Raw genomic sequence first — 23,843 nt, 5'->3', positions numbered from 1 at the left:
CCAGGTCATTTTGTGGGGTACGGAAGGCCCTGGAATGGTGCGAGGCCGGAAGTCCGGGGATCCCGCGTTGGGCCCAGTGCCACGGACAAGCCCCTGCGGTGGGCCATGATTGGGTAGCGACGTGGTCGGCCGGGGGAACAAAGGAAGGCAAAAGGGGAGGTAACCAAGGAACGGACACGGGATGGCGGTGAGGCAATTGAATGACGGAAGATGATGTTGATGATGATGATGGAAATGATGAGGAAGTGAAGTGAGAAGAGGGGAAAGAAGGAGGAGGAAAGAGGAAATGAGGGAAGAAGAGGCTCAAGCAGTGCAAACCATACAACTACGGTGCCTTGATGCCTCCCTGCCTCAGGCACATTATGCCTCCCCCCTCCATCTTCCTTACTGACTGTAGGAGATAATCCCCGCAACAAGAGGAAATGACATTTCATCCCTTGATCCAAACATACTCATATTACCTCCAAAGTTACAGTACACATTCACTCCCGGTTATCAACCTCACCGGTCATGAAGCCCCCATACCTCGCCGTGGCCATCTACCACCCCCGCTACGGCAACTTTCAACACTGGGCCCTCCATCTCCACTCAGACACTGAAGACCTCATCTTCGAAGTCGATGGAGAACATCCCAGCTTCCAGAAGATGGTGTCCAATGGGCTTCCTACCGATAACCCAGGTTTCATCGAGTCCATCTTTGTATGTCAGATCGGCAGCCCCGATATCCCGACCGTGAAGGACGTCGTCAACGCCACGCCCGTGGACAATGAGACCGTCGAATGGGACTGCCAGGACTACGTGCTAGAGATACTGGAAGGATGTGAGAAGGAAGCTGTGCTAGAGGATGAAGATGCCGATTACGCAGAGGCCATGGAGATCCTACGAAGTAGACGGGGGCCGATCCTTTAGCTTAGCGTCTAGGCGATCCCTAGTTGACAAGGACAGCTGCATACCGCTAAGGTACGGAAGCCCAAGTCCGAGTGCTGCGATAACAAGGATCAATCATGGTTCCTTCAAGGAGAGAGTCACTCATGCTGAAGAGAATCCAGACTCCGGAACGGTCTCCGAGGCCGGGTTCCGAGCCGAAAGGTATACATACAACCGGTTATCTCTAGATCGATAATCATCGAATCATATTCACATTGAACTGAAAGCCGAAAGGCATGTCTTTACATCACAGCTCCCCCACCCATTCTCCTCAACGCCTCTCCCCTCAGCGCCCGCGCCGTATCTCTCGTCCGTTCCATCGCCGACTGATTCTCAACGGCCCTCCGCAACAAGAAATGCAGACACTCCTCCGTCGACCCCCACGCCAAACACTTGAACACCCCCGGCGCAGCCCCATCCGTCGATCCCCCTACCATCCCCAGACTCACTTCATCCGCCATTCCCTGCAACTGACCAACCTCCACCGGAATCAAAGGCAACCCACTCAGCGCCCGCTGCCGATACAGCGCACACGCCTTCCGCACACTCACCCCGTTATGCGACGCCACAAACAGACGCACCTTGGGGAACGGCTGTCCGGGCTCTCCTCCCAGCGGATACTGTCTCGTAATCAAACTCTCCACAATATGATCGTAGTTCCTGTCCGTATCGGCCTTGGTATCATGAATCCGGTCCCGATGGTCATGAGCAATATACGCTCCCCTAACAAGCTTAACACCCATAGCCCAGCCCTCTTTCTGCGCAAGCCGTAAATGCTCATTAAGCCTAGCCGTAGACGACTTCAAATACGCCTGATAGGTATTCAAAACCACCGGCGCATCCGCCCTCTCCACCCGATTATATTTCCTCATCAAATCGACCGCCCACGCATCAATCGCCGACTGAAAGATCTGCTGCTCAGCATCAATCCACACCCGCGATCCCTGCGCCGCAACCGCATCACAAATCTCCATCATGGCCTCCTGGATCCGCTTCGGTGGAACACGATCACCGCGCGAGAGTGCCTCCACGGCGGCAGGACCAGCACCAGTAAACCTAACACACCATTAGCCCAAGCCCGCTCCCCCAATCTAATCATAAGTACCGAAAGAGAGAGAAAGAGAGAGAGAAAACATACTTAACAGCCAAATAATCGCCCCTCCCACACATCCTGAGCGTCCTCAACGTCCCAACCCTCCACTCCTCCACGGCCCGATCCAACACCTCCATCTTCTCCTCAGCAGACTGAATAGAATCCACATCCTCGACCTTCGCAATCGACTCCCTCGCATACCCCAGAATCACTCCCTTGAACCCGAGCCCTTTCATCTCCTGCACCGTACTCCGGACCTCCCTCTCATTAACCCCCGCGCAGAAATGATCGTATATAGTCCTGCGCAGCAGATAATTCACAAGGGGGTTCCTCGCCGGACTGAAGAGGAGGGAGTTCGAGTCGACCATGTACTTTAGCACGGAGAGACAGGGCTTGAGGAGCGGGGAGGCCATCACGGAGGTGAAGAGGAGGGAGCGGAGGAAGGTTCGGGTTGGGAGGGCGGATAGGGGGGTTGGGGTGGGGGGTTTGGAAGGTGGGAGGGTGTGGTGGGTTGGTGATGTTGATGTTGATGTTGAGGTGTTGTAGTAGGCATGATGGTAGACTGGTGGGTGGTGGTGGTTGTGGAGGAGTTGGTAGTAGAGGAGAGGGGAAGTGGTAGGCCGTTTTGGCCAGAGTAATACTTTTGATCTCATTTCGAGAAAGAAAGAAAGAAAGGTACTGTGTAGATAGTCAGATGTGGCTTCTACTTTCAGGGTTTATGGTTATCCCCCTGTCTACTTATTTATCATCCCTCGTTATATGTCTATCAGATAGTAGTAGTGAGGGGTAGGGATGCCAGCGCAGAGTATGTAGTTGTAGATCCGCGGCAGGGCGGTTTTTTGACCGATTGGCTTGAGTCTACGCGAGGGGGTTGTGTCTGCATGGATTGGGTTATGTTGTAAGTTGGTGGTGAAGGATGATGGATTGCATTCGGTGGGTGTTTCCGGTAGTATTCGGTTAAGGTTACCGCTGCAGGATGATGGAACTGGTATATGGAAGGAGGGCATTTGGTATTGACCAATGGGTGCTGTGCGTTCTTATCGAGGATAATATATCAATGGAGTTGGAGGGGTTCTATCAGTGTTCTATCTATCTATCGTTTTCTATCTTTCGATCTAATCTATTCGGAATCATACCCCGACAATAGTACATCTATCGATCCCCCTTCAGATGTCTCGTGCCGTTGATCACCGCATCTGCAAATGTCGCTCTGGCCCCAGCTCTTTCCACTGTCATCACTCCCTGGATGGTACACCCCCTCGGGGAGGAGATACTCTCCCTCAAAACCGCAGGGTGTGACCCCTCTTTCAACAACGCCGCCATCCCGGACAACGTCTGAGCCGCCATCTCCAGCGCCTCCGCCCTCCTCAACCCCTCCACCACACACCCATCCAACAGTCCCTCCAAAGGCACCGTCAGAACCCCTATCCCGGCGCCTACTAACATTGTTCCAACATCAAACAAGTCCGCACTAAGAAATTTAACCTTCCCAATCACCTCAAACACCCACGTCACTATTTCCACCAACTCCTCCTCCAGCGGCTTCCTCTCCGGGAGCTCAACAATAGTCATAGACTGGCGCAACCTTGCCGCGACATTCGGCATTGCCCGCACAATCTTCACGATTTCGCGGTCACCGTCGCTCAGACAGTCAAGTATGTCAGTGGGCGTCATCCCCGCCATGATACTAATCACTAGCTTTCCAGACAACGCTTCCCCGACACCCGGAGCGGAGAGAATACCTTTCGCTAGAAAGGGCTTGCAGGCGAGTAATATGATGTCTGCTTCGCCCATCGCGCGGAGGTTGGAGTCGTGTGCGATGGTCACGCGGGACGCATCCTCTGCATATTGGGTGCGGAGACGTTCCGCGGATGCGGCGGTCTTGGTGCTTATGATGAAGTGGTTGATTTTTCCCGCTTGGGTGCGCGTTGCGTCCAGTAGACCGCTTAGGATGGCGGAACCCATGTTGCCTTTATCCTCCGTTAGTAGGTTGTAGATATTTGGGGACGTTGATGGTGTCTGGACTGTAGTGTTGGTGCTGGTGGTGAAAACATACCACATCCGATAAATGCGAGGGTTTTCTCCCTCCTCTCGGGGGAAAGCGATTGTACGGCCATCTTTGGTTTCAGTAGGTTCTTCTAAGAAAAGCAGTGCTGTGTGTAAATCCCAATTGTGGTGCGAATTGTATATGTTCGAAATTTCAAGTTGAGAAAATCAAGATTGGTGGATGAGTCAATCAATCAGCGGAGCGTATCTCCGCCGGTGGAAGAAAAGGCACGGCGCGATATGCCGGGCTCGGGGGATGAACCCGAATGATAGATAGCTATCATGGTTCACTGCGGGGATGGTGGGTCGGTGACTGACAACGCACTGGATTGAGTTCAAATCCTCACGTCTTGTGTCAGATTCATATGCTGATTAGGTCACGCTGTGTTACATTGTAAATGGGGTCTGTGGAGAAGGATGCAGGCAGGAGAGTGCGAAGCCAACGGGTTTGAGTTGAAGGATGTGTGAGCTGATGATAGATTCATGCTGAGGGGTAGGGATCATGAGCTGGAAAAAGACAAGTCCTGAGCTCATCTAGGAAACATACTACATCAGCTCAGTGTTTTGCTGCCTGCCTCCTCGATAATCATGACTGTTCCTCTCGCGCGCTTCTTGTCTCCTTGCTTGGGAGAGACAACTAATTGTGTGTGAGCGGGAGCGGAACAAAAACAAAAAAGGAAGGTACAAGGCCCGAGCCGCGGATCGAACGCGGGACCTCTCGCAGATATGCTTGGGTTTGTATCCCTAAGCGAGAATCATACCACTAGACCACCCGGGCTTGTTATGATTAATGCCTCTAACTTTGGCTTTATCAGCGGTCGGTAAAACAACTATATCACAGGTAGATCGCAAATGACTTACCACCATGTTCAGCGAAATATCTTAGAAATCCTTGGTTAATTTTCGGTTTAAGACGAGGTTACTGACCCATTATTCCTATTCTGGCTCTATTAAACTGGTAGGTGGGATTTAGGGCGATTTCTACTGGTCCAATATATTTCCGTGGATAGAGAGGTGTAACTAATATATATTTTACCCACAGGTTGGGCTTCTCGGTGGAAAAAGGGTTTTCACCGTCCCCTTGATCACTTATGTGTAGCTACTACGCGTTAAGTAAAACAAAGACGACGACAATAACTCGCATAAGTCAAATATGGGTATACAATGAAGCTAAATACCCTGCCCGACAGTACACATAGCCATCCCGCTGTATCGTGTTGGGTGAAGGGCACCCGGAGCTACGGCAGGGGTATACCATTATTCGGAGGCACGCATGTAGTTTATTCATCGAGGCAAGACCTAAACATACAACGGTGTAGAATATGAAATTATATATTCATTCGTTGACAACGTGGTTGGCCAACGCTATCTAGCCCTATATCTATCGAAGGCGACCGAAAAAGTCAAGGTGACCACACCAATAGCCTAGTTATGGCACCCAACAAGAAGTGTGCGTCCCAACCAACAAATGGCAGACTGAACGGCTATCGGAAGAACGCGTTGTTTGAAACGCTGCCATCAACGAGAGCACAACGCGTAAGGATTATTTTGGTCGGACTTGTCATAAGTAGTAATAACCCCATGGCGTATAAGCAAAGCCCATTGGCCGACGGAAACAACGGGTTAACGTCGCCTGGGCGGAGCGGCATCGATGCCGATGAGGGTGTGAGGTATGGGTATAGCCCACTTCAGAATATTATTGTCGAATGGCCAATTCAAGAGATCTTCGGGCGCTTCGCATCAGGGAACCCAGCAGAACCACGCATACGCTTGCGCTCCATAGCCTCCATTTCCTGCTTCATGATGCGCTCCTGCTCCGTCATCTTTTTGGGTTGTTCCATAACTGGCCCCTTCTTTCCTGCAAGAGGGTTCTTCTTTACAGCTGCAGCAAAGACATTCTTCGGCTTGTTTCCACCACCACCAAAGGACAAAGATACTTTCGGCGCAGCCTGGGGCGCAGGCGGGGCGGAGGCGGAAGTGGCAGCGGCAGCAGGAGCAGACGGAGCATCGGCAGTTTCTAAAGTGGCCGACGCACCGCTACCCTTCTCCTCAGACGATGCAGGTTTCGGTGACTCGCTCTTCGAATCGCCGTTTGCCTTCGAACCGAACCCAATATTCAGCTTGACCTTCTCACCCTCCTTGCGTTGCAGCTTGCGAGCTTCAGGGTCGATATCTTCCTCCTCCTTCGCAGACTGCTGAGCGCGCTTAATCTGCTCCCGAATCTGTCGCTGCTCCTGCTCCTCATCTCCTCGATCCTGGCGTTCCTTCTTGAGCAGAGCCTCCTGTCGTCTCATGGCCTCCGGACTCCGATCGATATAAGACACGAAAAGGCCCTTTTCAGTCTCCTCGACACGGCAGATTCCCTCACGACCCAGGTATGCAGCGAACTGTGAAAGACTCTTCCATTTCGTAGCGTTCATATGGATGTGCTATTGTCATGTTAGCAACAGACTCGCTCCGCAAGGCTCACTCGGACGACTAACCTCCTTATCGGCAATGACTTGCTGGTAGAACTGGTTGATGTGGACCTTCTTCTCGCCATGACCGGTCTTGAGTAAATTGAGAAAGTTATCCAGGAATTGCTTGCTGTAGTCTTCGATATATTTCTTGGGGTCTTCGCCGATCAGCAGCACCTGGCGCACATGGCTTTCACTCTGGACATGGCTTGAAGGAGTCAGTATCATAGGCGTTAACTATTTCACTACTCGGAGAACTCACCAGCGAAATCCGTTCTCATCGCGGCACTGGCGCGAACAAGCCTGACAATACCATCTAAGTCTGCCTAAGCCTTTCTGTTGGACGTTAGTATGTTGATTTGGAAGTGGACAAAAGGGCAACGTACAGCTTTGATCTTGTTGCTGATCGCCTTTGTGGATCCAGCTTCTGCGCGCGGCATGGTGGGCAGAGACAATTAAATCTGATGATCTCCCAAAGAACCGAAGAACAAGGATAGAAGAGACGCTGAGACAAGGAACTTTAGATGTCGAGCGGAGCGCTTTGCAATCAAGACGCGGAGCGGGTGGCGGAATCGCTGAGATGACTAAGATATCACGTGAAGGAACAATATCATCATTTGGGCTAGATAAGCCGATAAGATAAGTGCCGAGCTTCAAGGGGTTGAACCCAGCTCCTCGAGCTCTTGAACCCTTTCAACTGAGGGTCAAACGACCTCTGTGAGAGGTCAGGTGACCCTAAATACCAGCACGTGATTGTAATACACATTACTAAGCAAATTCATAGTCAATCGACCTATTCATAGTACTAAGTTTCTCTTGTACTTCCAGAAACTATACCACTTGATTCCTAAGTTATAGGAAGTAGATACTCCTAAAAAGGTTGTAGAAGGATTATAGAGCATATAGAAATTACTTAGTACTACCAGCGCTCCCTCGCTTAGAGACTGTGTTCCTCATAAATGACATTGTAACTGAACCGAAAAGCTGAGTTGACCCGAAAGATGATCTTCTGTAAAAAAAGTAACAATAACCACAACTCACCAGTCCCGCACTAATTTCTCTCCAGACCAGGCTAACGTCTTTGGGACTAGGATACAACTAAAGCTGACCTGACCAGGTCAGGGCAGCCATCACGTGACAACCCAAGTGGGTTAGCGCAGGTCTGGCAAGGAATTAGCGTGGACCTGGTGAGCTGCGTCCTAGAAAGGGGTCAACCGAGCTAAATTCACTGTTTATCCGACCTGCATCGTGGTGCGATATGGCTGATAAGCCACAATAGGGTCTACGGAGTTGAAATACTGTCTAGCCGACCTATAACCTCACTTTGAGCTCGGGCTTGAACTCAAACAAAAAGCGGTAACAATAACACATCGATATGATTAATGCATATATTGCCGGAATAAGCAAAGAAAGTCTCTTCGAAGTTTCGAACATGTATGAAGCTTTATTGATTTAGAAACAATGGTCTCAAACTTCTATCTCGTAGTCTATGCAGTGAGCCGTCGAAAGCTTCATGCCCACAATCCCACCTCTCAGATAGCGAAGGCAATGTTCGCTCAAGCTCTAGTATGATCTCTTTCATCCGAGAGTAAATCTCGCTCAGATTCGTCAATCTTTCGAGGCCCGGTACCTTCTCCGAATGGCGCGTATATCGAACAAATAATACAAGTCACCGTAGACCCTGGCTTCGGAGTCAGCCTCGCACGTGCAGAGAGAATGGGTGGGGTGTCAACTCACATCTGACGAACAGCAGTTCTTCACTTCTATGACTGACGGAGTAGATAATATCATAGTATACCGAGTACATGCGGATCCTGTCATCCCATGCCTGACATGGCTCACTGGGCGCAAAGTAATGTAAGTAAGTGCATGCATACACATGGTCGTGGGTCTTGTTATAGTTGCATCGCCAATTAGCTATCTCCATCCCATTGTACGCATAGAATGCGACAGGTCAAAGATATAGATGTTTTTGTATATCTGAGTGGAAATGTTGGGTGGGTCCTGCGGCTGTTTGGTGCATATGAAGATATAGTATGCAGTGGAGATTGCAGAAGTATGACCACATAGAACTGAATTGAATTCCATCGCATAATTTACATGAGTACACCAAAGTACATGTCAGTAAGCACCTGTTTACACAAAACCAATCCCAGATTACCTACGCCAACCCCACCCCCACCGCAAAACAAGCCCACGCCGCAAAATCCACCGTCCAAGTCCTCACCCGATGAATCGTCAACCAACCCTCCAGATCCTCCGTCGAAGAACCCTTCGACTCATCCTCCATGATGGCCAGCACCTTCGGAGCAATAACAGGGACGTAAAGCAGATGACTAGCGGCGAGTGCTGTGCCGGCTACATACCACGACAAGGATGATCGGAGGCCCGTGACGACCCCTGATCGACGGTCCTTTAGAATGTTGTATCCGCCTCCTGCCATGGAGAGGGCCAGGAGGCCTAGGACGCGGATGACACCGCGGCGGAAGAACACGCGGAAATAGGATGGTAAGATCTCATTACTGCGGGGACGGTGGTCCGGATGCAAGAAGACGTTTAGGACCAGGTCTTGGTCGAATGCGAACCAGAGGGTGCAGGTGGATGAGATGAGGGGAGCGGCGCGGAGGAGGTTGTGGGGGTTGAGGATGAGTCCGGAGGCCATTTTGATTTGATTTGGATTATTTTAGATATGGAGGGTAAAGAGTATGTAGAAAGTAGAAGAGTGAGACGGTGTATGTGTGATTGAAGAGAAGAAGAGAAGAGTAAGATGCAGCCGGATGTCGGGAGGCTGTTTCCCGGGTGAGACGAGCTACTGTTTAGTGTGTTACAGCGGGCATAGCGGCCATCGGGCAATGCCGTAGTTAGTGGGTGAGGCTGGTAGTAGTATGGTGGTTAATAGCGGCCATCGGGCAAATGCAATTTTTTGGTGTTTACTGCTGGCAGAATTAGTATATAGCTGATTGGATCATGTAGCTTATCTAACATACCTATCTATATCTATATAAAGCTGTATATATACCATTGAATAACTTGCTTGGCTTTGCTATACAGATGGCTACTAATCCTGAGTACTATAAAGAGATACAAGTCTTGCCTAGAATATTATATATAAGTATTCTGTATAACTGGGGTGCAGGTGCAGGTACAGGTATATATTAATAATTAAAAAAATAATTATATATATCTAATTATCATCAATGATAATGGATTTATTATTAATAAGATTAATAATTAGTATCTTTTTAATATCCAGATCCTTCTCCTTGATTGGAGGATCTGGATATATTAAAAATACTAGTATAATAATTACTTCTTTCTCCTCCCCCTCTTCTTCTATAATAATCAGATCTATATGAGAAGCTTCCGGTGCGGATAATTTTCTGCTAATAACAGATATAAGAGACTGAGTTTTCTGTAAAATATTCTATACTAAATCTTAAATAGTATAACTGCTACCAGTATTAGATTATTTGCAGTTAGTATAAGCACTGCTGAATATATTTAATAAATAATAATATTCTGGGAAAATGTCTCTTATATTATTACAGCATCTGGAATACGGGGCTGGTGGATAAATTTCCTGAGATTATATTAGTAAGATATTAATGTAGCTTGCTTGGTATATTATAATCTAATAAGTATAGATCCAGCTGTGTTAGAATTTAATAGACTATGCCCCTGGCTGGGCAAGTACTTGTAGTCTTATATTAATATATATAAATAAAGCTAGTTAATCTAGATTTCTTGTAGGAATTATAAGATTAGCACCAACCAGGAGCCCCTTGTATAATAATATCTAGTATTATTTAAGATCAGAGAAGGCGGGGACGGGCAGATAGTAACTAGCAGGCAGGTTAGGAAGAAAAGAAGAAGTACTAATATAATAGTTATTAATATTATTATTATTATTATTATTATATAAATATATTATAGAGTCAGTTTTATCCTGTATAATAAAGATAGAATAAATAAATAGGAAATTAAGCTCAGTAATTTGTTTTTGATTATTTAACATATACGCAGATATCTTGGTGGTGGTGGTAGTAATAGTAGTAGTAGTAATAGTAATAATAAATATATTAATAGAAGGCAGAGGTGGAAGATAGAGATTATTTAATAGATTTAAACTAATATTATATTCACTGTTTTAACTGTTTGTTTTTTATTTTATATATACAGAGATTTTATTATTATAGACCCTACTCTGTCTGCTCTAGCCTGCTATACAAACCCACGATCCTGCTATCTAGTAGAGTAGTATATAATTAAAGATCTGATAATTTATATTTAGTTATCTGATTTTTATTATTTTTTCTGATCACATATCTCTTCCTTGTATGATGAGGTGGAGAGGGAGACTGGAATAGCTAATACTTTAATAAAATATTCAAAGTCTTTATTTCAGTATTTAAAATATCAAGATTATCCTGATTTTTTTATATAATTAATCTTTTTTATATAATTAATTTCTTTTTTTTAATAATTTTTTTCTTAATCTTGGTCTCCTCTGCCTCATCTGTAGTAGAGAAAGGTATTATATAACACTAAATAATTATATAAATCTGGTATAATTTATTAGTAAGTATAAACTACTTCTTTAAGAAGTCCAGGGCCTTTACATTACTTTTAGTTATTAGAAATAGAAAAACTAGTTACTTCTTTATAATCCCTGTTAATAAACAGAAGTAATTCCCTGTATTATATATATATATATACAGCTAGTTATTGAGGAAAGCAGCTTATCTCAGAGGAAGTTATCAAGATTATTAAATATATAGTTATTAATATAAGTCTGTACCTGTTCTGTAGGATAACAAGATTAGCATCATATGAATATTAAAAATAGAAAGTTAAATCTAGTAGAATATATATAATAATTAAAATATTATCTTCAGATTCCCCTTCCTGTATGTTATACAAGTAGAAATAAATAATAATCTTTATACCAGCTGGATTTTTTAAAGATTTCTTATATAAGAGGGCTTTCTGGTAGATATTCTCTTCTTTAAAAATTATTATACAAGAACCACCACCAGATGAGGCAGTCTGTATATATAAGCCAGATTATACAGATTATAGCTTAGGTGATATAATAAGATTAATATAAATAATCCACTTAAATACAGGATTAATTACCTGGTAGGTCAGATACTGTAAAAAATAAGTAGAATAAGATTAGCCAGTAGTAAAATAATAAAAAGTCCAGAAAAAAGCTATTATATATAAAAAATATCTTAAATAAGTAATGTCTTGTATAAAAGATATTAATTTCTATTCTGTATAGCAAAGAGCAGGATCTTAAGACTTTAAATAAATAATAAAATAAAAAAAATAGTAAATAAAGAATATATAATTATTATAAATAATTACTTTAATTCCTGTTATTTAATTTAATTAAAGGCCCCGGTTAATATTTTAAATAATATCAGATCAGGCTTAGTACCTGATTTTATATATATTATCACCCGTTTCTGTAAGCCAAGATAGATTATACAAAAAGAGACTTCTGCTTTGTCCGGATATATTAGTAATAGCTTTTTAGGATTAAAGCCTAGTCCCAGTAAGATCTTCTGATATTATTTTAAAATCTCTATAAATAAATACTTTACTATATTCCAGTTTTATATGAAATCTCTTAGCTGCTGGAGAAACTCTTCATGTACAAGAAAACTATGATTAATTATATATTCTAGATAATAATAATTTATGAATAATTAATTAAAGATAATATATAGCCTCTCTTATTACTTCCGGATGCTGTATTAATTCTAGATATATATATATAATAAGACCTGCGTCCAAAGAATAAATATATAGACTATATACAAAGTAATCTAATCTAGAATTATATTTTTAAAGAAGTCTCCTACTTCAATTAAGATTTTAAAATAGTTCTATATTAGTTAATATAGAAATAAACAAGGATTAGTCTGTCTATATATATATAATATCAAAAAAGTAATGATTTACTTAGCTGTACCCACCAAGACTCAATTCTCTGATTTGTAATACTAAATTTAAAAATATAATATTATATTATCTTAATCTCTGGCTTGTATACTCTTCGAAGATAGCAGTAGACTTTAGTAAATAAAGATATTTCTAATTTATAATCTAAATAAATCTTATTACAGATAATCTTCTGTTTATATACAGTGTCAAGATATTGCTGTATAATACTGAGTAATATACAAGTATTAATACCAATATAAATCCAGATAATATAGCAAGAGTACACGTCAATGGCTGTATAGATTTAGATATTATACAAATCTAGCTTTATATAACTGTCCACGGACCAGATATGATCTGGTCCAGGGATTATATATAAATCATAACTTTATTATATATTATTCTTCTGTTGTTATATAGCCTCAGGTATAATTATATAATAGATATTATATAGCTAATATCTACAAGATCTTAATTAGTAAGAAATTAATATATAATGATCCTCTGTACAGATCTTGGAATAATAAGATATTTACTATATATATAAATAAATAAAAGCTCTTGTCCATAGTCTTGGATAATTTCTTTATTATATACCTCAAGCAGGTACTTCGTAGCTATATTATCCTGGAGTTAATATTTATTAAAATTATTTATTTGTCAGACAAGGCCTTGCTCTGTACAGATTTATTAAAATATTTATAAAGAGACAGTGTATTCTTCAGTTTATATAATATATAAAATCTCTGTATTAAAAAAGTACCTCTCAAAGAACAATTCCTTGATCCGGCTATATAAAGAAGAATCAGTGATAATTATATAATTATACTTACTAATACCCTAACCACTCAACCTGATCTTAATTATATACTTGCTGACTCGTACATGGTATCGTGCCTCAACAATAAAGATAATACAAGCTGTAGAACAGTCCTAATAAAATAGACCAATAATATCAGCCTTGTACGGCTCAAGATCAATAAAAGAAGGCATGTTTAATGATAATTAGAAAAAGAATCCGTATAGTATCATACAGAGTATCATGAGATCCTAATTCAGATGCGGTATGTAGAGCGGTAAAGAGACATCAACGCATTTGCCCGATGGCCGCTATTAACCGCCGTAGTAGTAGCTTGGTTACATGGCATAGCCACACACCCCGCGCCAAAATCTTACGGCCTTGAAAAAGGTTGCCTTGGATCAGTCATCCGACACCTTGGTCTTTTGTACGACGATTCGGGGAGGGGAGGCTCCCAGAGGACCAAGAGTTGCCTGTGGGGTAATTAGGTTTTGATGGTGCCTGATTAAAAGTCCCTAGCCCGTAGGGATGTGCCCATGCGTTGAAGGTGCCCCGAATCTGAGCCTACGCAGGATGATGTAGGTATCTAATCATGCACCTCACTTATACGAGGGTGCCTAACTCTGTCATTAGTTCAAGTAGTCAGTCATCAAAGAACAAACGCTGTATCCATTATTTCTATGCTTTATAGCTTGAGACTGTCCACTGGTATGAGCCCCACTTCCCTCTAACCAAACTGTATTAGGGCCCAAAAGCTGTATTGCGATTCACAAATTCAAGAACCCTATCTTTTTCAAAGGTAATTAAGATAGCCGTAAAATCCCAAAGCCATATTGAATCTCTGTAAATCCCGATGGATAGATATCGAAGGTAAAGCTGGAACAGCTATGTCGGTCATACAGTATGCGCAACCGAACCGATGTTTAAAACGAAAGTCTTCTGCGAGTCAACCCGGGATCGAAGCTTTGGGTGGTGTCGCTTCACAGACCTGATTAACAATCAGTGTTTGGTAGACTCCGGGATGTAGCCCAGATTCGAGCAGAATCTCTGGATCGACATTGTGTAGTTGATGTTGTTGACGTTGTTGTCTTCTGATAATCGAGGTTTCGGGGGTAGATCTGGCTACTCCTAGGTTCATTAGTATCGGTCGTTATAATCGGTGCGACCGCAAACCTCGGGGTAGAACCCTCCTGTAAGACCAATTTGCAACATGGTTCCAGATTTTAAGAAGGAACGAGATTCCTGTGAGGAGAAGGGTGATGAACGATAGCGACGTGTCTATCGACCAAGGCATCTTTGCTGCCCTTTGGAAGAATGTCCGTCTCCATAGTGTCCTTCGACTATTATATATTCCAGGCGACAAACCAAATTTTGGATTTGGATAGCGAGGTCGGTGAAAACCAAATTGTGGCCATAGCCTGAACAGCGCTAGTAAACGTCCAGCACAGTCGAGGAAACCAAATTCTGGAAGTCGAGGGCACTCTGCCGCACCGTATCACAGCGTCCGACAGCGTCCGAAGTTGGGCTTCAGCCAATGAAGGCGTAAGTATACGGAGGCTGTGCTCCTGGTAAACCCTGATTCGAGTGTTGCCCAACCAGAAGATGAATCTTTGGTCTCAGTTGAAATTGGTGCGCCCCCGAGAAGGATATAGTACCACCTACCTGCCGTTCATAAGGATTGTCGGTGACGGATTTCTCTCCCCCCCTTCATCAAAGTCTTCCCCTGCGTGAAAATCCGACCCTCTGGAGCATCTTTACTTGCTTCACGATGCCGAAGAAAGCTCCTCGAATCCCGGAAGAGATATGGAATCGACACAAAGAAGAAATCATTGCTTCTTATTCATCGAGAACGTTAGATCAAATGATGAAACATATGATGGAGGAATATGGCTTTGAAGCTAGGTATAAAGTTGACTTTCCTCGGGCCGAGCCTTCTTAAAGTTGACTCGACATGCTGACACTGTCGCGTGGCTGCCTCTAGTAAGAATCAATATGTTGGGAAATTGAAACTCTGGAAAAAAAAGAAAATATAACACCAGAAGAAACCAAGTCTTTGATCAGCCAAAGGAGCAAAAGCGAAGACAAGAGGACAAAGACAGTGGCCTTCATATTTATGAATATACACGTGAAGAAACCGAGATTGAGTTTGCACGACCCGTTCATCCAGGTCACGAGTGGTGTGACAACTACATCACGATCTGCATACCCCAGTTTGAGCAAACTCACCTATCGAGCATGTATAACACTTTCCTCCTTCGCAATCTTCCTTGGTACAGTTTTATCCAGAAGATACAGAACCTCAGTGGGTGTCTAATTGCTATTCTTGATGTCTTTTCTTACACCCTATACCTTCCTATCCTAATCATGAACGGCTCTGTTCTTGTATGGTTCACCACGAGCTTTCTCACCCTTCCTTTGATTGGCAAAGTTGGAAAAAGCTAATCAGTTGCTTTCGTCTCCGTAGATAGTCAGATGCCTATGGCCCCACCAACCTCTAGTACCTCCGTGGATAGTGCCCTGAGGGACCTGGCCAGTCGGTTCGATAGCGGCGTACCACGATTAAAAATTGAAAAGATTTTCCACCACAAGGTCAACATCGACCATAATATGTTTCTTCCACCTGAAGAACCGTATGCCAGACATTCCTCGACCTTGAAACCAAAAGCACTGCGGGGGAACTCTTCTTCTTCCATCCTCAAGCTCTTCCTACAGCAATTTGTTTTTCTGTCCGCCAATAATTTACTCAGCCAATCGCAAATCCACGAGATTGTTGAATACATTGTCGAGAAAGGCGGCACGATCATCCTCTTATTCATCTGTCGTCTTCGGTCCCCGTTGATAGCGGTGTTCGCAAGGAAGGTTTTCCACAATGCTCTCCTGTCTGGAAATATATATCTTAGTCGGAAGTTCATACAATGCGGTTTCTGGCTACAGACTGATACTCCCTCTTGGCACCAAAATTGGACCGAGTATCTATGCAAAGCGGTATACAGTGGAAATGAAGCTATGGTTGAGCTACTCTGCAGGGCCGGGGTTCGCCCTGAAATCAAATTCAGTTCTAGAAGGCCTAATTACTGGGATTTGAAAGTTCAGGTCCTACCAACATTGCTCGCCTTTGGTGCCGACCCAGAAAATTACATCAAAGATCGAGAGACTGGATTCCCTTTGATTGATGCAGCGCGTAGCGGCAGCCTCAAGGCCGTGAAACTGCTTCAGAGTAAGGGTGCTCGGGTTAACCTTTACCTTGCACGGTATTGCGGAACAGCTTTACAAGCTGCAGCTTCTCGAGGCCACTTAGAGGTGGCTGAGTATCTCGTTCAGCATGGAGCGGACATTAATGTTCCTTGTGTTCAGCAAATCCAATTTCCGGGTTACTACACCGATGAGGTTATGATATCTCTTCTGACCCCCGTTCAGATTGCTGCAATGGTGGACAATGTGAGTTTTCTTCGATATTTGCTCCAACACGGAGCTTCTGCGATGGCTTTCCCGGCATCCGCTGTTAACCCTCAAAGGGATCTACGGGTACATCACCCTCATTATACCAGCAAGACATTAGTATATACTGCCTTGCAATATGGAGTCATGAATCAGAATATGGAGATTATCTTGCTTTTGCTAAACGCAAGAGCTTCTCCAGACTCCCGTGCTGCACTCCATTTAGGTGACACACCTTTTCAAATGGCCGCAAGATTAGGAAATGTCGAGATATATCGACTGCTCTGCAGCTGGGGTGCTGATATAAACGCACCACCTGCGGTGTACAATGGCCGCACTGCACTGCAAGGGGCAGCAGAGAGCGGGAATCTGGAAATCATAAAGATGCTTTTGGAAGCCGGCGCGCAGATAAACGCACCAGCAGGAGCGGAAAAAGGATTGACTGCCTTGCAGGCCGCCTGCTTGAATGGTCACTATTTGATGGCTGGGTTTCTACTCGCTAAAGGGGCGGATTTGAACGTAGATCCATCGCCCGTTGGGGGTTTGACACCTATCCAGGCAGCAGCCTCTTACGGTGACATAAGTCTTGTGAGAGATCTGATCGCTCTGGGAGCAGAGGTTGACGCTCCACTAGCCAAGGATGGCATGACCGCTCTTTCAGCCGCTGCCAAGCATAAGTCACTGCCACTACTGGAGCTTTTAGCACAGCATGGCGCGGATGTTAACGCAACCGAAGAGTATGGTATTCCGTCACCTCTTGCAGTGGCAGCGAGACAAGGCTGGCTCGAAGGAATGCGGTTTCTTCTGGACCGTGGTGCGAAGATTTACTACAGCTCACGAGTCCCAATAGCGCAAGGTGGAATTATAAAGTATCAGTTAGTGCGAAATGTAAGCCTTCTTGACTGGGCTATCCTATGCAGGTTCGAGGAGATGATAAAGTTATTGTTGCAATATGGCGCCAATGATGGGCACAGTTGAATCCTTGACAACTTGAAACATAATTAAGACATCTGATAACTTCCGCCTACATAGACCTGAAGCTGATACAAAAAGAGCCCTGAAGCCATACAGTCCGAACCGTTGGCGAGGTTATCCACTCTACCCCATAGTCTTCATTGGTACGGAAGCCTATAGCGCGCATCTGACCACAACGCAAACATGACCCTAGCATTACCCTGATCCGTGACGTATTTATCCATGTTATCAAATATTGTCATTGACCTACTCTTTCTAATATCTATCTAAGCACCTTCATTCCTCCGTCGAAAATGCACTGGTTCGTACTGTTAAGGAGCATGGCCACCAATCCCAGCACCCTCCTTGCCATTCTATCGAAGTGATATCGCCCCAGAGCCTTGTATATCAGATACCAGCTAACGCAACAATAAACTAGTATCCGAAATGGAATATACTCCGACTTCGAGATAAATTGCCACCCATCGACCTTCAAAGTCCATCGATGTATCATCTGTCCGCAGTCTCCATTCTTCGAAAAGGCACTGTGTGGGAAGTTTCAGGTAAGTTTATGGAATATGCCAGTATGAATCTAACGAGTTACAGGAGGCGAAAACAAGAGTCGTTACTATCCACGATGATCCCACGATCATCAGTAAGATGATCGATTATTTCTATCGTGGAGACTATGATGAAACACCGGACAAGAAACACCCTGCCACCAATCCCGAATATGAGCCTCCGACTACCAAAGCGCATGTTAGCATCGCAATGTGCAACGTTGCTGATAAATACGCTGTCGAACCACTCATGGCTCTTGCGAAGAAGAAGTTAGAGCACAGACTTACAATAGTTCGGGACAATAAGGAATTCATCCGAACTATCGAGAAAGTCTACGGACCGGATAGTCCACAGTACTCCAAGCTGCGGGATACAGTAGCAAGTTTCGCCGTGGAGCATCTTGATACACTGAATGGGATTTCAGATTTTCACGAGACACGCAAGGAATACCCACAATTTTCATACGACTTCTCGACATTATTGATAGACAAAATAGCTCGTGTGGAGGGGAAATTACGGTACGTGATCAGATCAATTGAACCAACTAAAAAAAAAGGGGGAGTGCATTGCATTGTGGCTTACGCTTATGGAGACAGGATTATGAAAAGCCTGGATATAGAGATCTCCCCATCTGGAGTCGCCTCAAGTATTCGTGAAATCTGTAACACTTATCGCGAGAGGATATGTCTAGACTGCTGTCGCTTTTTTATAGATAAGGCGAGTTTGAGGCGGCATGATACGATGAAGCATTCTTGGTGTACGGATTGCAAGAGGTCGTTTGGGTCGCGAGGCGAGGCGCAGAGTCATCGGACGCAGGCTCATAATGGGTATTGAGCATGCTCTAGTTTTTTCTTTTCATTTCTTTTTTTATTTCTTTTGCAGTTTATGTTCGTGAAGTGTGTTTGCAGCTGTCATCATTATGGCGATCCTACTCTGACCCTGTGAACTGGATGATAGATAGAGCATGACTTCTCCCTCCAAACAACATTCCCACTGTCTTGGTACATACACAAAAACGTAGTACATAATACTAAGCCCAATGGTAGATTGCACAGTAAGCCCCAACCAACCAAGAACTTAAACCAACCTTTCAAGATACAGACTCATATGATCTGAATGCCACCAATTCCTCAAGGTCCCGAATTTAACGACAGGTATCAGTGTTCCCCTTCCCATTGTTCTGACAACCATCATAACAACGTTGAACAACAGTAAGGGACTGATCATCGTTGCAATGGAACAAAAACCAACGCCAACCGGTTCTGTTACGGACGTCTGGTACATCACCGAATCGTCTCAATGCGTCCATTATGGCCGCATCGTTGTCGCCTTTTTGCACATCAGTATAAGGACTTCACAAGCAGCCTTTATATAAGTGGGTGGTATTCAGCTCACCAACGTCATCGAGCACCCCATCGCAGTAATTAAAGCCAGGTGTGCAGTATCCAGTCACGGCGGCATTTGCGGTGGCGATGAGTGCGAAGGCACCGAGTGCAGTGGTGAATCTCATCTTGATGGTAGAGTTGGAAGCAGGCCGAAGGAGATGAAATAGAATTGTTTGATTGTAATAGAATGTAGTCAAGCTACTTAGCTCAGAGGCTGGAATTTGATGGATATTAATAAAGAAAGAGGAGTTCTGGTGAAGCAGGAAGGGTGTATTTATATCTTCGATCATTGAGAGTGTACTGCTGTTCCCTTGATCGATGCTCCTATTGAAATCAAGAATGTTGGCCGTAGGAGCTGCACGATGACTATCCATTTCGAGCACAACTCCGCCTCTAGTAGATCCTTGTGAAACAATCTAAATCCGGTTCTTAGGTGCGTTAAGACAAGGTTGTTAGACATAAGGCAGTCAATAGTTCAGTATTTCTTTTGGTGGCAATGTGTCACATGACGGTAAATGCACCCAATCAACGCTGCAACTTTAGAACACCGTACCATCAGGGCTGAGGAGTTGCGTTCATATGTGCCCCCGATGCCTCCGGCATGCTTAGGCAAACTCCGTGACTGTCTTTAGTTTACAGAAGTGATGTTACTGACGTATGGAACCAGCATGAAGCCTGCGGGGTCATCGACCCCTCTCAGCCTTGATCGACAGTATGTTGTGACACGATGCATATTCGCCAATTACCAGGTCCACATTGTGCCCTGCTATGTATCCCAGGGTATTCAGCCCCGAGTTACTCCGAAATTCCAAGTTTCGTTCAATCGATCCTTTCAATACTCTTCGTCGTATAGTCATGCAGGTCCACAATGTGCGATGATCTGCCTTGCTCGAGCGCATATCTGACTCACCATTGCAACCAGATTATTCTTTTCCAAGTGATTTGTGCTAGTTGATACAAGCTTGTTTATTCAGAAAGGCCATGTTTTCTAGGTTCTCAGATGTCCTACTGTGACCCCGGGTCCTTTGTCAAAAGGACCCAACAGATGGTGCTTCCAAGCTCATTCATCACAGTAGTCCTTTCGCTATGCCTGGATGTTATCCAGCATATAGAAGTGCCCAGCAGCAGCGGCCTGAGACTTCGTCATAGAAAATGCAGATTTAGATGCTCACTTGTATTGGAAATTAGAAAATTAAAAGTAGTTACTGCACGTTGATCTTTGCAACATACTAAACCATAGAGCCTTGAGTGATATCAGGCTTCCTGACCAGCGCCTACATACTCAGCATCTCCTGAGCGAATTTTGTCCCTAGGTAATCAAACCCATCACAGGAAGAATCAATTATGATGAAATAAAAACGATAAGAACTAACTTCCCAGACCGGAACAAAGAGCAGCCAACCTTACTTCCGATCTCGGCCCCCCTCCTCAGTAGCAGCAGGGATATCCAATAACGGAATCGTCCCATCCTCCTTCTGTCCCGGCAGCGTAGCCTTCCGCACACCCACCTGTTGAATCCAAGCCTTAGTAGACGCAAGCACACCGGCTTGATCTGGATGAAGCCCAGTTCCAAGAATTCTACCCGGCGAGGTACGAGCAAGATAAGACCGCATCTGTCCCAGACCCGTACGGCGTGAAATAAGAAGACAGACGGTGAATCCCGCGAGTGCAAGAGAGAGAGCGAGAACAATAAACGCTGGAATGGCGTAGGGAACGTGGTATTTTATGTTCCTCGACCACAGTGTCACCGGCACGCTGACCCGTCCCGCATCTCGCTTCGCCATCCTTTTATTCTTAGAGGCTTGGCTTGGAGCATTATGCCAGCCACGCGTCCCGACAATGGTATTGGCGCTCATATCGGTCCATATAAGCCCGAGCATTTTCTCGACGCCGCTGGCGGAGGAAGATAGTTCATACCAGCGGTTGTATAGAGCTAGGTCACCGGATCCTGTGTATCGAGAGGTTGCTTCGTCGAGAGTCGTGATGTCGAAGAGGGAGAGGAGCCGCTGTGTGTAGAATAGGTTTCCGGGCATGCTTGGCTCGCCGGCTAAGGTGTCAGATGTGAGGAGGTCCGTGTAGCCGGGCAGCCAGAGGTAGTCTCTTTGCACAGTGGAGATGTCATCGCGAGCGCCGATTTCGGGTGAGACGAGGCCCCATAGAGGACGCACGTTTAGCATGGTGTGGTTCGTCAGTCGCTCGACGCCCCAGAGGGGGAGCTCGGAGGAGTCTTTGTATTTCTTTTCCTTGATGCTTTGGATGACTAGTTTGTCTAGGCCCCCGGTACCGTTGAATCGGAAGGTGACCTCGCGAACAGCCGCCTTGGTCGCCGCTGCACAGGAATAGAGCGGGGTGCTCCAGGTGCTGTTTGTGTCTGGGATGAGCGGGTCACCGTCGAGTCTTCGAGGAGCGGCGAAAATAGTACCGCAGGCTATGCCGACGAATGACATGTTTGATAGAGCCGTATCGGAAGGGTAATGACAGGCTTCACTGCCGATGGCGTAGACATCATAGGTGCTGAGGTTTAGCGGATTCTTGGACTGAGGGGTCGAGTAGTTGGTTCCCAAGTCAAAGCCGTCTTGAAGGTCAAGAAAACTACCGTACCCGGAGTCTGTTTGGACAGTCATCGGCTCGACAAAATTAGTCGAAATGTTTGCAAGACTGAACCTCTTTCCCAGCTCTGAGTGCATATACTCGAATGGTACGCGTCCATCTGATCCGTTGGTGGTCACGTTGAAGTACTGCATTATGAGCATATTGTGTCTCCATGCGGCATTGTAGGCACGTTCGTACAGTGCAGCATTCTCTTGGAAATTGGAAGCATTGATGTCGTATCTTTCATGAGGCAGGTTGACGAAACCACCGCGGTCAACAAGAGCTAGATTTCGCAGATCGGTGTTATACATGTTGTCGGTACTGAAGCTGCTAAATTGTGCCTGGGGATCGTAGTTGTAATCCACTGTTAAATTAGTGTCGACACAGCGGCTTTCAGGTTCGATGAACAGGATATCCTCTGTCCACTCAGCACCCATGGGCAGGTTTGCAGGAATAGTATGATTGCGGAAACCGATACGTCCAGCCTTGCTATCCACGATCAAACCCTCAACAGCCAACAAGTCCTCATCCAGGATCAGCTGGGAAATCTGTCGATAATATCCCTGGGAGAATACACTCCCTGTAGGGCTAGCGCCTGGTACTATTTGCGTTGATGAACGAAACGACCGCCACTGGACATCGAACACGCTGGAGACTGTCGCTGACACGTTTCCGCTCGTAAACAGGCTGATACTGCTAGGCCAAACGGAATAGGCTTCAGTGATGTCGTCCATGTCCTCCCGGTTTGGTGGTGCGCCGGGACAGCCCTCTGGAGTGTCGGGATCCTCATCTGCATAACACATGCGAAGTGATTTATATCCATCCCTACTAGGAGTTGCCTTTCCAAAGGCTGATGTATCAGGCGCGTAGTGGAAGAGAACGTCTGTGGGGTTGTCTTGGGGACCGATTGTGTCGTAAAGGCCGAGAGGGGTGACTATTCCGGTAATTGATACAAGTACAGCTGCGATCAACTGAAGCCAGGAATAGGTGAGAATTCGTTTGCTGACGCCTGTGCTGGCGGCGGTATCTGAGTCGAGTATTGTGGGCCAATATGATGAGTGAAGCAGCCGGCTGACGACTGACCTGTAGCATTATCAGTAGTATTCGATTTACGAAACAGGCCGTCAGGGAAACAATACCAAGAGACGATCGAATTTTCAGCGGGCAGATGGCCGATAACCAAGAGACAAATGACCGTTGGAATAAAGAGACGGACTTAAAGCAGTTAGCTTATGTTTAATCTACAGGACTGAGTCACCTACCCAGAAACACGCCAGCGGCAATGATACCAGAAACATATCCCACTGTGAGTTCCGCCATATTATGGGGGCTTGTTGTAGTGCTCCCCGTCTGTGCCTACCAAAATTGCAGTAGTTATAGATGTGCTGACAGAAAACTCTATAAACTCCCACGATGGGAGGAGAATCCCCTATCCTCGATATAAGGCTAAATTTTCAGCTCAGGGTCTATATATCTGTCATGCCAAGACGAAGCCATACTCAATCTCCTCTGATCGGCACGAATACGAGACCGCTGAGCCGTGTGTGGGAATGCTTCCGCACCAATAAAAATCGAATACGATTGTCGATTTGAAGGCAGACAGGCTAAAGTGTTGATCGCGCGATCAAGCGAGAGCATAA

General features: G+C 45.2%; 8 protein-coding genes and 1 non-coding gene across 9 annotated transcripts; 2 read left to right on the top strand and 7 right to left on the bottom strand.

Moving 5' to 3' along the window:
- Positions 1-237: 237 nt before the first annotated feature.
- BO88DRAFT_437125 (uncharacterized protein) lies at positions 238-909 on the top strand (the record flags this gene model as incomplete). Its single annotated transcript, XM_025709609.1, has 1 exon — positions 238-909. Exon 1 carries the CDS (start codon positions 511-513, stop codon positions 907-909), a length of 399 nt encoding a protein of 132 aa, XP_025560431.1. The 5' UTR covers positions 238-510.
- Positions 910-1,155: 246 nt separating this feature from the next.
- On the bottom strand, positions 1,156-2,433 carry BO88DRAFT_489772 (putative proline oxidase Put1; the record flags this gene model as incomplete). Its single annotated transcript, XM_025712727.1, has 2 exons — positions 1,156-1,983; positions 2,066-2,433. The coding sequence occupies 2 exons, from the start codon at positions 2,431-2,433 to the stop codon at positions 1,170-1,172; spliced, it is 1,182 nt and encodes a 393-aa protein (XP_025560430.1). The 3' UTR covers positions 1,156-1,169.
- A 676-nt stretch (positions 2,434-3,109) lies between these two features.
- On the bottom strand, positions 3,110-4,225 carry BO88DRAFT_437123 (pyrroline-5-carboxylate reductase). Its single transcript, XM_025709608.1, has 2 exons — positions 4,077-4,225; positions 3,110-3,990 (listed from the first exon to the last, which is right to left on the bottom strand). The coding sequence occupies exons 1-2, from the start codon at positions 4,135-4,137 to the stop codon at positions 3,173-3,175; spliced, it is 879 nt and encodes a 292-aa protein (XP_025560429.1). The 5' UTR covers positions 4,138-4,225; the 3' UTR covers positions 3,110-3,172.
- Positions 4,226-4,753: 528 nt separating this feature from the next.
- Positions 4,754-4,844, bottom strand: BO88DRAFT_t210. Its single transcript has one exon. It is a non-coding gene; the product is annotated as a tRNA-Pro (tRNA).
- Positions 4,845-5,586: 742 nt separating this feature from the next.
- On the bottom strand, positions 5,587-7,181 carry BO88DRAFT_113327 (putative C2H2 finger domain protein (Kin17)). Its single transcript, XM_025701286.1, has 4 exons — positions 6,909-7,181; positions 6,785-6,858; positions 6,550-6,730; positions 5,587-6,495 (listed from the first exon to the last, which is right to left on the bottom strand). Exons 1-4 carry the CDS (start codon positions 6,960-6,962, stop codon positions 5,782-5,784), a joined length of 1,023 nt encoding a protein of 340 aa, XP_025560428.1. The 5' UTR covers positions 6,963-7,181; the 3' UTR covers positions 5,587-5,781.
- A 1,479-nt stretch (positions 7,182-8,660) lies between these two features.
- Positions 8,661-9,245, bottom strand: BO88DRAFT_406677 (putative integral membrane protein). The gene has a single exon (XM_025707215.1). The coding sequence runs from the start codon at positions 9,182-9,184 to the stop codon at positions 8,684-8,686; it is 501 nt and encodes a 166-aa protein (XP_025560427.1). The 5' UTR covers positions 9,185-9,245; the 3' UTR covers positions 8,661-8,683.
- Positions 9,246-17,979: 8,734 nt separating this feature from the next.
- On the top strand, positions 17,980-18,882 carry BO88DRAFT_469053 (BTB/POZ domain-containing protein; the record flags this gene model as incomplete). The annotated part of the gene is made up of 4 exons (XM_025711598.1): positions 17,980-18,047; positions 18,105-18,228; positions 18,272-18,744; positions 18,819-18,882. 4 exons carry the CDS (start codon positions 17,980-17,982, stop codon positions 18,880-18,882), a joined length of 729 nt encoding a protein of 242 aa, XP_025560426.1.
- Positions 18,883-19,370: 488 nt separating this feature from the next.
- On the bottom strand, positions 19,371-19,809 carry BO88DRAFT_489768 (uncharacterized protein; the record flags this gene model as incomplete). Its single annotated transcript, XM_025712726.1, has 2 exons — positions 19,622-19,809; positions 19,371-19,555 (listed from the first exon to the last, which is right to left on the bottom strand). Exons 1-2 carry the CDS (start codon positions 19,734-19,736, stop codon positions 19,371-19,373), a joined length of 300 nt encoding a protein of 99 aa, XP_025560425.1. The 5' UTR covers positions 19,737-19,809.
- Positions 19,810-20,834: 1,025 nt separating this feature from the next.
- Positions 20,835-23,523, bottom strand: BO88DRAFT_469050 (uncharacterized protein; the record flags this gene model as incomplete). The annotated part of the gene is made up of 2 exons (XM_025711597.1): positions 20,835-23,230; positions 23,466-23,523. The coding sequence occupies 2 exons, from the start codon at positions 23,521-23,523 to the stop codon at positions 21,015-21,017; spliced, it is 2,274 nt and encodes a 757-aa protein (XP_025560424.1). The 3' UTR covers positions 20,835-21,014.
- Positions 23,524-23,843: the final 320 nt, after the last annotated feature.

The sequence above is a fragment of the Aspergillus vadensis genome (assembly GCF_003184925.1).
Source record: "Aspergillus vadensis CBS 113365 unplaced genomic scaffold BO88scaffold_20, whole genome shotgun sequence".
Taxonomy (NCBI): Eukaryota; Fungi; Ascomycota; class Eurotiomycetes; order Eurotiales; family Aspergillaceae; genus Aspergillus; species Aspergillus vadensis.
The sequence above is the reverse complement of the archived record's forward strand: the minus strand, read 5'-3'. Positions and strand labels throughout refer to the sequence as shown.

Excerpts from the sequence above, each read along its gene's own strand:
- BO88DRAFT_437123 (XM_025709608.1), bottom strand. The coding sequence starts at position 4,137 with ATGGCCGTACAATCGCTTTCCCCCGAGAGGAGGGAGAAAACCCTCGCA. Across the intron at positions 3,991-4,076 it reads CCTCGCATTTATCGGATGTG|GCAACATGGGTTCCGCCATC; the intron begins GTATGTTTTCAC and ends CGGAGGATAAAG.
- BO88DRAFT_113327 (XM_025701286.1), bottom strand. The coding sequence starts at position 6,962 with ATGCCGCGCGCAGAAGCTGGATCCACAAAGGCGATCAGCAACAAGATC. Across the intron at positions 6,859-6,908 it reads TCAGCAACAAGATCAAAGCT|AAAGGCTTAGGCAGACTTAG; the intron begins GTACGTTGCCCT and ends AACGTCCAACAG. Across the intron at positions 6,731-6,784 it reads GATGAGAACGGATTTCGCTG|CCATGTCCAGAGTGAAAGCC; the intron begins GTGAGTTCTCCG and ends GACTCCTTCAAG.
- BO88DRAFT_406677 (XM_025707215.1), bottom strand. The coding sequence starts at position 9,184 with ATGGCCTCCGGACTCATCCTCAACCCCCACAACCTCCTCCGCGCCGCT.